Consider the following 12265-nt stretch of genomic DNA (forward strand, 5'->3'; position numbering starts at 1 on the left):
AAAAAAAAAAAAAAAGAAAAAAAAAAAAAAAAAGGAGAGAGGATTTTGTATTCTGCTTATGAGAATTTGCGATTTAAAACCCTTTGTTGGACACGAAGTCCCTAATCGGCTGCAATCTTGTAGCTCCCACCCATTTTGGAATATATCCAGCCCCATCGTTTTCCTTGCACGTATACAGATAGAGAAATCCGAAAGGATTTCATTTAGATATGTTCTTGACTGACTTTCCATTGGATTTGACCAAACAGTGATTAGTATCCGAACTTGTTTTCACTTAGGAAAGGCATTTGGGTGGATGGAAATTGGAATATTAACTTATTTCCAATGCCTTTGCTTTGTAGCTGCCTATTGGCATATTATTAGCTTTTCTCCATTCTTTTTATTTGTTTATTCATTACTTTTGGTTCCAATTTCTGCTTGAAATGAATTGGGAAAGGAAAATAGAACAGGGAGGAACATTACCAAGGAACTGTTTGTTTACAAAGACATTGATGGGCTTCCTCTTTGATTGTCATAACTTCCATAGACAAAGCATTTCTGGTAATTTTGCACTGATCCCATTCCCCACACAAAAGGTGGTGGTAAAGAAAAGTTCTTTTTGTACACACTGCGATGATGGCGATGATGATGCCTGCAATCCCCAACAAACAGCAGCATCAACCCCCGAACAAAATTCCTCTCCTTTTCTCTCTCTTGTCCCATTCCTTTTCGTCTCCCTTCTCCATCTTATCTTCCCCATAATTGTGTGTGGTTAATGTTTTCTATTTCGCCATGCTAATCACACCCCTTTAGAACTGAAACTAACCAGCTGCAGCTTGAGGGTATGGAGAAAAGGTATGGTTGTTGGGCTGTTTTGACTCGTACTGTTTCTGGTGTTTGCAAATCCTCTGCTTCCAGAGATTCTCCCAACACTATTCCTCGAACTAGCCTAGTTTATGATTCTGGTAACAACCCATTTTCTTTTTCATGTTTGATTTCTAGTTGTATCTATGGATTTTTTCTGGAGTATCTTCTACCAAATTTTGAGTTTTTAGCTCGAAATTCGGTTCCCTTATAATGTTCTATGTCCATCTGTGCCGTAGAGTGTCTATATTGAGTTCATTTGCACTTTCTTCACTTTGTTTTTCTCCCTGTTCTTTCCTCTCTCTTTGACGCATTAAATTGATCTGATTAATTGATATCTTAAAATGAGTGTAAAGTATGCATCACCTCAGTTTCTTGTTCGTCAGTAAAAGCTGCAGGTTTTTAATTCTTTGTCTTGTTAATATTGAAAAGGTGTCCATTTCGTGAAGGAATCTCCATTGATGCATTAGGCATTTGTAGCAAAGATTACGGATCCCGACATGGGTTACTATGATTCCATTACGATCACTTTTTTTCTTTCTGGCTACCATTAAGTTCAATCTCTATCTGTTTTTTCGCTTGCAGAAGATTGGCAATGCCTGCTAGAACTAGTTCAATGCCCAGGAAGTAAATATGTTTTAGATCTGAATTCGGAGGTTGAAAAACTTTAGGTCCTTTGATCGTCTGTTGATATTTATCTAAAGCAAAAGTCTTATTGAACTAGTTCTCGAGTTCAAACAATCATTTTTTGTGATTAAGCATATGCTCTCTCTTTGTCATTGCAGCTACCGAAACACGGTATTTAAATGCTAGCAACAGAGATCTCTGTACCCTAAATGACACTGAGCTAGCCTCTGATAATGCCAATTCAACACGATCAGATAACAAAACAACAAGCAAACTTCTTCAGTTCTCTTTTCATGAGCTCAAGGCTGCCACTGGAAACTTCAGACCTGACAGTATTCTTGGGGAAGGTGGATTTGGTTTCGTCTTTAAAGGATGGATTGAAGAGAATGGGACAGCCCCTGCAAAACCTGGATCAGGGATTACAGTAGCTGTTAAGAGCATGAAACAAGATGGTCTTCAAGGCCACAGAGAATGGGTGGTTAGTAAACTTTTCTGCTTTGGATTCGTACAGACTTGTGTTATAAAGGGGACCTGTTGGTGAGAATGCTGAAAATTTGCTAACAAAACATGTTTCCTCGGTTACAGGCTGAGGTTGCCTTTCTTGGACAACTTCACCACCCGAATCTTGTTAAGCTTATAGGTTACTGTAACGAAGATGATCAACATTTGCTTGTTTACGAGTTTATGAGCCGTGGAAGTCTTGAAAACCATCTTTTCAGAAGTAAGAATCTCTATCTTTTGCTTTTCACTACTTCTCTCACTTGTGAAGAACTTAGGATTTGTCAAATGATCATATAACGTTATGTGATACTTAAATTTTTTTATAAGCAATAATAATTCCATTAATATACTTGTGTTCACGATACGAATAGATCGAGTTGCTTAGTATGGAGAGGGACTGCCTTTTCGAAGTTTCAATTAACTACACTACAGTCTTAGTTTCAGACAAGCTGTAGGTACAGATGCTTATCTTCATGACTGGTGCAGGGACTATACCTCTTCCATGGTCCAATAGGATTAAGATCGCCCTTGGAGCAGCGAAAGGATTGGCCTTCCTTCATAGCGGTCCAGTACCTGTTATCTATAGAGATTTTAAGACATCCAACATCTTGCTTGATTCTGTATGTTCCAAATGGCCATGTTCAAAACGTTTGAATTCATTCCTTTATTTCATTATAAATATGACATTAATTTTACAGGAATACAATGCAAAGCTTTCGGATTTTGGTTTTGCAAAAGCAGGACCTCAAGGAGACAAGACACATGTTTCTACTAGGGTGATTGGAACATATGGCTATGCTGCTCCTGAATATGTAATGACAGGTACATTTCTATAAAATATGTTCTTATCTAGACGAAACCCCTTCATACTAAAACATCTATGCAAGCTTTTGCTGTGAAGAACTGTAACTTAGAAGTTGTTAATGGGTTCTGATCTCTAGATTGGTAAGGATTAAACTACAGGAGCTCTCCGTGCAGACTATTTGGATTTGTTCCAGAGGTCCAAAAATAGTGACTGGATGAACTTTTTAAGCAGCTTGATCAAAATGATTAGATAAGAATGGATAATATAGCTCTTAGTTAAGTTCAAAAGGCAGGGAAAAACATTCCAGATTTTTTTTATCTTGTTTAGGAAGCTTGAGAACTCTCTCATGCCTACGATAGCATACAACCAGCTTGAGTTCTGGCAGATGGGAATCCAATACGTGAGGGTTATCTTTTCTGTTCTCCTTGCTGCCTTTATACCCAGTGGCAACTCAAAGAACGTTGCATTTTCCAATTTTCCCAACAGCATTACAACTGATATCTGACAAAATTTCAACTTTTGTTCATTTGATCACAGGACATCTGACATCTAAAAACGATGTTTATAGCTTCGGTGTTGTGCTTCTTGAGATTGTAACGGGGAGAAGATCCATGGACAAAAAACGTCCGAGTGGGGAACAAAATCTCGTCTCATGGGCTCGGCCATATTTAGCTGATAAAAGAAGGCTATATCATATAGTGGATCCCCGTTTGGAATTCAACTATTCCATTAAAGGGGTGCAGAAGGTCTCCCAGCTTGCTTGCAGTTGCCTCAGCAGGGATCCAAAACTACGTCCAACCATGGACGAAATCGTGAAGGTTCTGACTCCACTGCAAGATCTCAACGATCTCGCCATCCTAACGTCTCACTGCCGCTTATCTTCACAAGGGAGGCGCAAGAAGAAACCTGATGGCCTCACCTACTCTCAAAGCTTCAGAGCATCTCCACTGAACACCGGAAAGCAGCATATAAGGTGACCAATCTCTAATTCCTCTCTGATGTTGAAAAGTAAACATAGGTCGGAAATGTTCGTGCTTGGTAACCGGATTTGTTAGGATAATATTACATATGAACCATGTTTATTTTTCTATATCATTCAAATATTTGCCAGAACCAGAGGCAGAATGAGAGTGGAAATGGGAAATATTTAGCTTTACTGCACAATTGGATCTTCTTTTGTGGGTCTGCATTACCTTACCCTGTTAGTCATATGTAACTTATAGCTACACGAGATCTTCCAGCGTCATGGTTGTCTATTTGCAGTCGCTTTCAGTTTCGGTGCTCTTTTGTGGATGTATCTTTCTTGAACACTTGTGGGAAATATGAATGAAGTCTTCCTTTCTTTGAGGAATTCCACCATTAATGCATCGTTTGTCAGCCTAAATTACCACCACTCTTTCTAATCAGCAATTGAGAATATTAACTTTATAAAAGGATGCTAATCATATTTGTTTCTTTAATATGGCCCAAGAATCTTATCTAGCTTTAATTATTCCATCAATCTTAGTTTCAAAGATCCTAGAACCCTGTAATTGCAGTCTTACCTAATAACCTAAACCATGATCTTTAAGAGGAAAGGAGAAGAAGTAGTAGGTGGTCATTGATGCTCATTCTGATTCATGTTTAAACGCCTAAAGTTTCTAGGCAACTATTTGTTTAATAAAGAAACTATCAAAGCATTAAAATTTATGAATTCTTTCCAAGTCTCAACTTACAAGACAAAATAATTTTCTAAGTGCATAAATTAAGGCCACAGATACATATAATCTCAGCTGAAAATCTTCAGAGTTCATAGCTTCACACACTGTAGAGCTTGCACTCCCCATAACATCAAGTTGATCGGGCAATAATAGCATTCATCCTCTCAGATTCTCCTGCAAAATGTATCAATGTCAGATCACTTGGGCATATCTTCATTGCCATTCTTCCATCTATTCTCTTCTTAGAGCAATTTGAATACCTTAGAGGCTGAACTAATGGACTTCATTTTTGGATTGGACGAAAGGAAAGTGAAGTCTTATGTGGCACAAACGAAATGTAGTTCATCTTGTTATATATATATAAACCAAGGCTTCAAATTTAGCATCAGGAAAGTTAAAAAAATCAAGAAAAAAAAAGAAAAAAAAAAGACCCATCTGACCACTTCACAATAATTCACACCCAAAAACTTCCGACAAGTTTATACCAGAAGCCGTTCAACCAGCCTGCCTATATTACTCTATCCATTCATTCTTTTGGGCCATCTCAAATCCACTGATTCTTGGCGAAAATTAAGCTACACGGTTCACAAAATGTAGCTGCATGGGGGAACATAGAACTCATTAATTACAAGATCAAATACAAGACAGAACTCAAACAGAGAAAACTATAAATTAAGGCAGGTTAAGCATTCGAGGGGAATACCAGATCACCATCCCTGATTCCAAAGCGTTTGATACGCGATTTCTCGTCGATCAGCTTGTAATGTTTATAGCATAAGCAAAAATGACTCCACACATGTGGCCTGCATTTGCACCAACTAATTAAACAATTGAACACATTTTCAATCAAACAGATTAGATTAATATGCGCGGTTCAGTAGTCCAAATCCCCAACACTGTACCATGAAATCTTGACATCTTCTCTATTCATCGACATTCCACAGAAAACACTCTCCACCGCCTCTCTAAGCTTTGCCACAGACGCTTTCCTCGCAACTTGCACCTCTAAGCATTCACATTACCAAAGAACAACCGATGGCAGAACATCCAAACGTTTTGGAAAATAAATCTCAAATCAATATCAAAAACATTTAAAATACACACAGATTATTCACAGAAATGCGTAGTCCAACACAGCAAGATTTGCAAGATGTATGCATCCATACAAAGGGGGGAAAAGGTTACCGAAGGAAGAACCGTCCAATTTCAAGACGGAGAGGTGGAGGAGCCGCGATGGAAGCCTCTGGTAGCGAAGACTCCGACGAAAACTGTTGCTCCGAAACCGAGGCGAGATACAACATGAATCCGGAATATTCGGTTCAATGCGAGGCATGAATGGACCTGCAGTACAGAATTCAGGTAGTAGAAGGATGAATGGTGGATTTTCAAGTATTGATTTGGGAAGAGCAGAGTCTTGAACTCTTAATGCGATTTTCAGTCAGGTCTAGGGTTCGGAAAACACGAAATGAGGGCGTAACAGAAAAAGCCTTTCTGGCTTGTTCGTTGGTTTCGCTGTGAAAGCGGGAAACAGTTTCAGAGAACCTGAAAACGACAACCCTTTTGACTTTGTTTTTATGGTCAAAATATTTTTGCCAAATTCATTTGTAAAATATATATATATCTAAACTTTTATTTTTTTTTTTTTTAAAAAAAAGTTGTATAGATAGATGGACGAGAAAGAATTAAAAATTTAAAGAATTATTAGATAAAAAATTGAAATTAAATGATTATAAGACACTTTCTAAAATATAGAAATATATTACATAAAAAATAAAAAAAAGGTAGAATTAAATAACTTATTAATAAAATTATTATAACGTTTTTGAATAAATATATATGATAGCTTTGAAATTATATTAGAATATTTGAACGTATAAATGCAAAATGTGATTGTTACCCTACATTCCCATACATAACCAAAGAGTTAAAAAATGTAGCAAACTTAGAGTAAGTTTGAGTTTACGTTAGGTTCGATGGCGTTTCTTACACGGGTTAACCTAGGGTTTAAGCATAGCATCTCTAATAGCCCATGGTGTTCGGCTTGACTAAGTTCAACTAATTTGACCTATCTAATTCAATTTGGGTCTGAGTCAGAGCCAACCTTCTATTCCCTTCAAAGTATGATTTTATTGTCGAAATTTAACTATAATACACATATTTCTATCAATTATTTGTTTTGTAGAGCTCTGCATGTAGTTGCATTGAATAAACAATAAGGAAGTAGTTAGGTATTGTGTTGTTTTCCTACTCACCTACCAAGTTCTAGAAACGGAAGAGCAAACAAAAAGCACTAATATAATTCAACTCCAATGAACATATACTATATTCATGCATGGACATGTATAGAGAGAGTACAATTAAACAGCACCCTCCTACTGATACCTGATCTTGTGGTTGGTTGAATATCCGACCATTGATGATAAAACCCATTGTGCCGATGACGACGGCGACGAAAACGATGATGATTTTTTGGTAGTATGAAAGAAGAGGCGATGATCGAAAAACAAAAACTAGGGTTTCGATTAAATTGAAATCCTGGAAATATAAAAAAGTGATATTGGCGCGGCTCAATCAGAGATCGTACTTTACACAAGTTTGGTAAAATTCGTCTTCCGATTGAACCTCACCAATATCGCTTTCCGAGTCTCGCACGCATATACGAAAGCAGATGAAGAAAGAAGAAGAAGAAGAAGAAGGAGAAGAAGAATGATGAATTTGGTAAAACCCAATGGGAGGAGGATTGATGTTATATAATAAGAAAGGAAAAGTTGTTTCTGGGTATGAAAAGGTGTCCACTGAGGAACCAAAAAGAAGGAAGAATTATTGAATGAAATAAGAGCAGAAATTGGACCCATTTGAAGGCACCAAAAGAAGAACAAAATGAATAATATTTTGGGTGTTAATTGTTTTTAGGTGGAGAATGAAGTTAATGGAGTGTTTTTAGAGGAGAAAAAGAAGGTAGGGTGAGTGAGTGGAGTAGGAGGTAGAGAGTTGGTGGTTTTGTTGGTGTGGTGGGGAAGAATATTAAAGAGAGAGATATCAATATAACAACCATACAACCATACATACATACATAGCTTCATTAAGTGGGATTACTTATCTCTTTCAAAAACAGCCCACCAACTCATAAATTAGGGCAAAAAGCATATACCAATACAATAGGAAACAACATAACCTTAACAAATATTGTCCGTTCTGGTTTTAGGTTTCCTTATCTTTATGAGGAATGTTTTGTTCCTCTCTCTAATTAATGTGTGGTCTCACAATCTACATCTTTGGTGGCCTAGCATTTTCGCTGGCACACCGCTTGGTGTCTGACTCTGATATTATTTGTAAGTTCAAACTCGCTGTTAGTAGATATTGTCATTTTTGGATTTTCCCTTTCGGGCTTCTCCTCAAGCTTTTTAAAACAAAATTCTCTATAAGGGTGTGGAAACCTCTCCCTTAAGGACGTGTTTTACGAACTGTACAATGCGTAATAAGTTAAAACGGACAATATTTGCTAGTAACGAACCCTGTTAGAGTTTTAAGTGGAGGATATGGGAGAAGAAATAGGGTTGAAGAAGGTGAGGGTTGATGTGAAGAGGGATATGAAGACACTTACTTTAGGGTGGGTTTTGGTTTTGGTGTGATGCTTAGTTTGTACTCAATAAAAACCAATACTTTCTTCATTCTTGTGCGCATGCAGCTCAATGATTGTTCCACCAAAACAAAAGAAAAGAAAAAAAAAACAACTCCTTTTGATTTGTAGGACTAATATTACTTTAATGTCCATATTTTCATAAGTGGTTGTTCCATAGGAGGATTTGAGTTTGAAAGGAAGACACGCACAGACACACAGAAGAGGGCATACGTGAAGGCCCTTCTTCAACCTTAAGCGCACACACCGCCGGGAAACCAGCCCTGCCTTGAGCCTCCATTTGGGAACAACTCTCCCCTTTTTCCTTTCTTTATTTGTTCTTCAAACTTCTAAAAACTTGGTCATTTTTCTGTGTGTTTGAAGCAATGGGTGAAAAGGGTAATGGGAATTCGTTTCAGATGCTGAGTTCAAGACAGGGTTGCTTCAAGGCTTGCACCCTTTTTCAAACCCTTCTCAACGCTCCAACACACATTCTTTCTCTATTACTTGGGATGCACAAGTCAGTTTAATTTGCATATCCTTCAATGGGCCGCCCACGACGCAATCGCTCTGATTGGACCTGCGTTCATACACTGAATGGGTGAAGCTTTTTATACGGCCCAAACTTCTCTCGCCATTCCGCACACACCATTAGAGATGTCCACCGGGCGAAGCAGGACCGAGAACCCTTTTCTGTCTCTCTATCCTCGTCACCTATTTCATTCTTCATGTTTACCAAAATTTTCATTTATTTCTTGTGGGAATAGAGGCGGAGATTCTCCACGAAAATTTTGTAGGGATAGAGTTGGAAAGTTTTCATTTTTTAATATAATCTTTATTAAAAAAATCATATAATATATATTAAACGAGGTGTGGCGGGGACTTGAAATATAATCTTGTCCCCAATCTCATTTATTTAACGAGAAAAAATGTTTACCGCTCCCTCCCCCATTCCCTATCTAAATAGGGAATTCCCTTCCCGTTCAAAGTGGGTCCCGTAAGTAATTCGAAATTTACCTCACCTAACATAAGCATATCTGTGTAAGCTTCTAACTCACAACGTTTATACTTATACTCCGAGAAATATGAGGTGTAGTATTGTCCTGTCGAGATCGTAAAAGTTAGAGGAATGAATTGGGAGTTGAATTTGCTTTCACAATCACTAACCCAACTGATTGTGTTTTGTGCTAAACCTAACCTCTCTACCGTTCTTCTTTCTTCTTCATTCCACTTTCTCAAAACCAACCCTTTACAATATCTTCTGGAATGGATTTTTATGGCCCACCCACCTTTTTATTTCTTTATTTAGAATTAAAAAAAAAAAAAACAGCAAAGTAAAATGAAATTATTATGCTCAAATATCTTGTCTGCACCAAATTTTCAAAAAGACAAAAAACACTGTTTGTATTAAAGTTGAATGATTCCGAGAGATCAAGCTTTATTCAAATCTATTATTTCACGTTTTTAATATATTAATCATAACTAAAACAAAATATTAAAACATATAATTTATGCACGACTCAACGGTTCAAGATATAAAGCTTTCAAACTTAAAATGATTCTAATAAGACGATGAATTTATATTCAACTGAAGAGACATGTTACTTACCATAGACCGAGTCGGGTCCGACTATTCGCGAAAAGCGACAATGAAAAGGAGTTAGGCTTGATTTTGAAGGTGGTGGAGAATTGAAGACAAAAGGGCGTAAACTAAGCGCAACCACCGCTCCAATAAGGGTTACTTACCACTGATTTGGACTCGTCGCCTTGAAAATGACATTTATAATAAAAATAAAACGCTAAGAGGTCCAGCTCAGTGGTCCTGTTCAAATGGGCTGGACCCGAAATCCACATGGGCTTCACCCCCGTCAAATTCCAACGTGGACCAATCCAACCGCCCTGCAATCTCAGTCGACTTTCACAAAAACATGTTTTCAGCATCCAATCCATTGTACCTCCGTTATTTACGGCCACCTCATCTCTTTTTATGACACGTGACCCCTCGCCACTCTCTTCCATCCACCGACATCACCGCAGCTGTTAAATGTGTACCGTTGCACTTTGTCCCCATTTTTCACCCCCCACAAGCCTGACGTGGCCGATTTTTCAGTTGCTTTTATTATTTTTATTATATAGAAAATAGTCAGTAATTTTGTGTTAATATTTTATCCTTTAAATATTAATTAATTTACTACCACAGATCTAAAGGAATTATTAATAAAGCAGTCAAATGCTCTTTTTTAAGAATAAAATTTATTTATCCGATTGGTATTATGATGTTTATATATCATATGATAATTAATTTGGTACAAAGTACGTTTTTAAAAAATCATAATCTAGATGCAAAGAACCAAAATAAAATAATAAAAAACAGAATGGCAATGATAAACATCGAGACTAATGATATAAAAATAATAAGAGATTAAAATATTATTTTACGTTTGATTATATTTTAGTCATTAGTTATTGCCTTTCTTTTTTTAATTAGTAAACAGAAGAATAATATGAATATATTTTTTTTTAATTTTTAAATAAAAAGGTTAATATAGATTAATTTTCTTTTTTTAGAAAAATAATTAACTATGCTAATAGGAACTAAAATAATATTTTGTAATATTGTTTATGTAGAAAAATAATGGTCAAAATTATAAAAATGATTTTTTACTGGAGATGGACCCCCCAATTACTGGGATTTTGACTATGTTTGTACCCGCCCCGAAGGCATAGGACGCAGAGAATTAAAATCTGCCCACCGCAACCAAAACCACATCTCTCACGCGCACACGGGAGCGTGTCTCCACCGTCGAGACTCGTTCCTTTCCTTTTTCTATATATTTTTTTTATTTTTATAGAATGATGAAAAACTATTTTTTTTTTTTTAGATTAAATTAACTTTTTTTTAATCTCTAAACGTTCAAGCTTCTTTATTTTGTCTCTATTTAAAATTTATATTTCGAAAAAAAAAGAGGAAGGAAGTGGATAAGGTTGGCGAGTGGGAGTGGATTAAAGGGAAAAGAGAGTGTTGGAGGTACAGAAAACAATGTGGGTGAAAAAAAAGGGACAGCAGGGCAACTGGGTCGGCCAAAGGCAGAGCATTGATACGGACGTCTTAGACGTTTTTGGCCTCTCTCCCCAACACATTGTCCCCACCTTTGTCCCACACCCGCACGCACTCCCCGCCTCTTTTAACCCCCGCCCACGCCCTCGCCCTCGCCACCAACAACCCCACACTTGCTCTTCAATCCCATCCATTTTTTTTTAATATTCATCCAATCTTTGTTCTTTTCCTGTTCGGATTTTCTTCCCCCTATCCCTATGGAGCTTCAATTAGGCCTCTCTCTAATCCCCGCTAAGCCCTTCGACCTTAACAACTCCCTTCTCCTTCACGACACCGCCTCTTGTCTCGATTTGAACTCCACCATTCGCAAGAAGCGCCCTCTCCATGTCGACCCCTCTTTGGCATTTCGTCGAACACTTCCTCTGCTTCTCTGGAACGACCATCCCAATAATGGCGATGACGATGACAACGATCCCCATTCCGCCTCGAATGATTCGTACGCTCACTTTCCTCTTTTACATTTCGGATTTTGGTTGATTTCTTGAGGCTGAATTTCTTTGGTTTACTTGACAGAGACGAGGAGGAAGAGGAAGAGGATAATAGGCTTGTGGGGTGGCCGCCGCTTAAGAAGAGGAAGACGAGGTCTTTGATGCAGAAGCGCAGAGGTCGGGGACGGCCGGCGGTGAATGGCGGCGGGTTGAATTGGAATTCGAATTCGAGGTACGTGAAGGTGAAGATGGAGGGAGTTGGGATTGGTAGGAAGGTTGATTTAAGCCAATACCATTGTTTTGACGAACTTAGAGCCACTTTGATGAAGATGTTTGGTAAGATTGTTTTCTTATTCCTATTCAGAATAGTGAATTCCGGATGGGTGTAAGTTCGTGTACTGATTTTGGGTTATTTGGAAACAGACGAGATGGACCCCGACGGTCAAAGACTCACTTACCAGGATATCGACGGTGACTGGTTACTTGCCGACGACGTAACTTGGAGGTAAAGCTAAATATTCAAAGAAATAACCAATATAAAAAAATAATTTAAATTTATGGGAAAATGAAAAGATGTCCAATAAATTTATGGGTTTTTTTTTTTTTTTTTTTTTTTTTTTTTTT

At 37.6% G+C, this 12265-nt stretch overlaps 3 protein-coding genes across 6 annotated transcripts in view; 2 read left to right on the plus strand and 1 right to left on the minus strand.

The window, feature by feature from the left end:
- The first annotated feature begins 93 nt into the window (after nucleotides 1–93).
- On the plus strand, nucleotides 94–4143 carry LOC111440939 (probable serine/threonine-protein kinase PIX7). Its single transcript, XM_023077775.1, has 6 exons — nucleotides 94–944; nucleotides 1629–1948; nucleotides 2056–2191; nucleotides 2458–2591; nucleotides 2670–2793; nucleotides 3314–4143. The coding sequence occupies exons 1-6, from the start codon at nucleotides 824–826 to the stop codon at nucleotides 3751–3753; spliced, it is 1275 nt and encodes a 424-aa protein (XP_022933543.1). The 5' UTR covers nucleotides 94–823; the 3' UTR covers nucleotides 3754–4143.
- A 227-nt stretch (nucleotides 4144–4370) lies between these two features.
- Nucleotides 4371–7454, minus strand: LOC111434307 (U11/U12 small nuclear ribonucleoprotein 25 kDa protein-like). Of its 4 annotated transcripts, none has more exons than XR_002708927.1 (5): nucleotides 5662–6064; nucleotides 5379–5481; nucleotides 5180–5279; nucleotides 4962–5073; nucleotides 4371–4650 (listed from the first exon to the last, which is right to left on the minus strand). XR_002708927.1 is itself a non-coding variant. In XM_023071743.1 (5 exons), the coding sequence occupies exons 2-5, from the start codon at nucleotides 5807–5809 to the stop codon at nucleotides 5047–5049; spliced, it is 378 nt and encodes a 125-aa protein (XP_022927511.1). In that variant the 5' UTR covers nucleotides 5810–5817; nucleotides 6859–7454; the 3' UTR covers nucleotides 4371–5046. The 4 variants fall into 4 exon arrangements, 2 of the variants coding, with proteins under 2 accessions (XP_022927511.1, XP_022927502.1); XR_002708926.1 differs by having other exon boundaries at nucleotides 4737–5073; XM_023071743.1 differs by adding an exon at nucleotides 6859–7454 and having other exon boundaries at nucleotides 4371–5073; nucleotides 5662–5817.
- Nucleotides 7455–11324: 3870 nt separating this feature from the next.
- LOC111441247 (auxin-responsive protein IAA29-like) overlaps nucleotides 11325–12265 on the plus strand; it is a 1418-nt gene continuing 477 nt past the window's right edge. Inside the window, exons 1-3 of the mRNA XM_023078247.1 lie at nucleotides 11325–11649; nucleotides 11727–11977; nucleotides 12050–12146. Of these exons, the coding sequence (XP_022934015.1) occupies nucleotides 11411–11649; nucleotides 11727–11977; nucleotides 12050–12146 (587 nt within the window). The 5' untranslated portion in view covers nucleotides 11325–11410. The remainder of the gene's footprint in view (nucleotides 11650–11726; nucleotides 11978–12049; nucleotides 12147–12265) is intronic.

Source organism: Cucurbita moschata, unplaced genomic scaffold (genome assembly GCF_002738365.1).
Source record: "Cucurbita moschata cultivar Rifu unplaced genomic scaffold, Cmos_1.0 Cmo_Scf00003, whole genome shotgun sequence".
Taxonomy (NCBI): domain Eukaryota; kingdom Viridiplantae; phylum Streptophyta; class Magnoliopsida; order Cucurbitales; family Cucurbitaceae; genus Cucurbita; species Cucurbita moschata.

What these genes read in the sequence shown, in the direction of transcription:
- LOC111440939 (XM_023077775.1), top strand. Translation starts at nt 824, where the DNA reads ATGGAGAAAAGGTATGGTTGTTGGGCTGTTTTGACTCGTACTGTTTCT. An exon ending in AAGGCCACAGAGAATGGGTG is followed by an intron (nt 1,949 to 2,055) that starts GTTAGTAAACTT and finishes CCTCGGTTACAG; the next exon opens with GCTGAGGTTGCCTTTCTTGG. An exon ending in CCAACATCTTGCTTGATTCT is followed by an intron (nt 2,592 to 2,669) that starts GTATGTTCCAAA and finishes TTAATTTTACAG; the next exon opens with GAATACAATGCAAAGCTTTC.
- LOC111434307 (XM_023071743.1), bottom strand. Translation starts at nt 5,809, where the DNA reads ATGCCTCGCATTGAACCGAATATTCCGGATTCATGTTGTATCTCGCCT. An exon ending in GAAGATGTCAAGATTTCATG is followed by an intron (nt 5,280 to 5,378) that starts GTACAGTGTTGG and finishes GTGCAAATGCAG; the next exon opens with GCCACATGTGTGGAGTCATT. An exon ending in GAATCAGGGATGGTGATCTG is followed by an intron (nt 5,074 to 5,179) that starts GTATTCCCCTCG and finishes TCCCCCATGCAG; the next exon opens with CTACATTTTGTGAACCGTGT.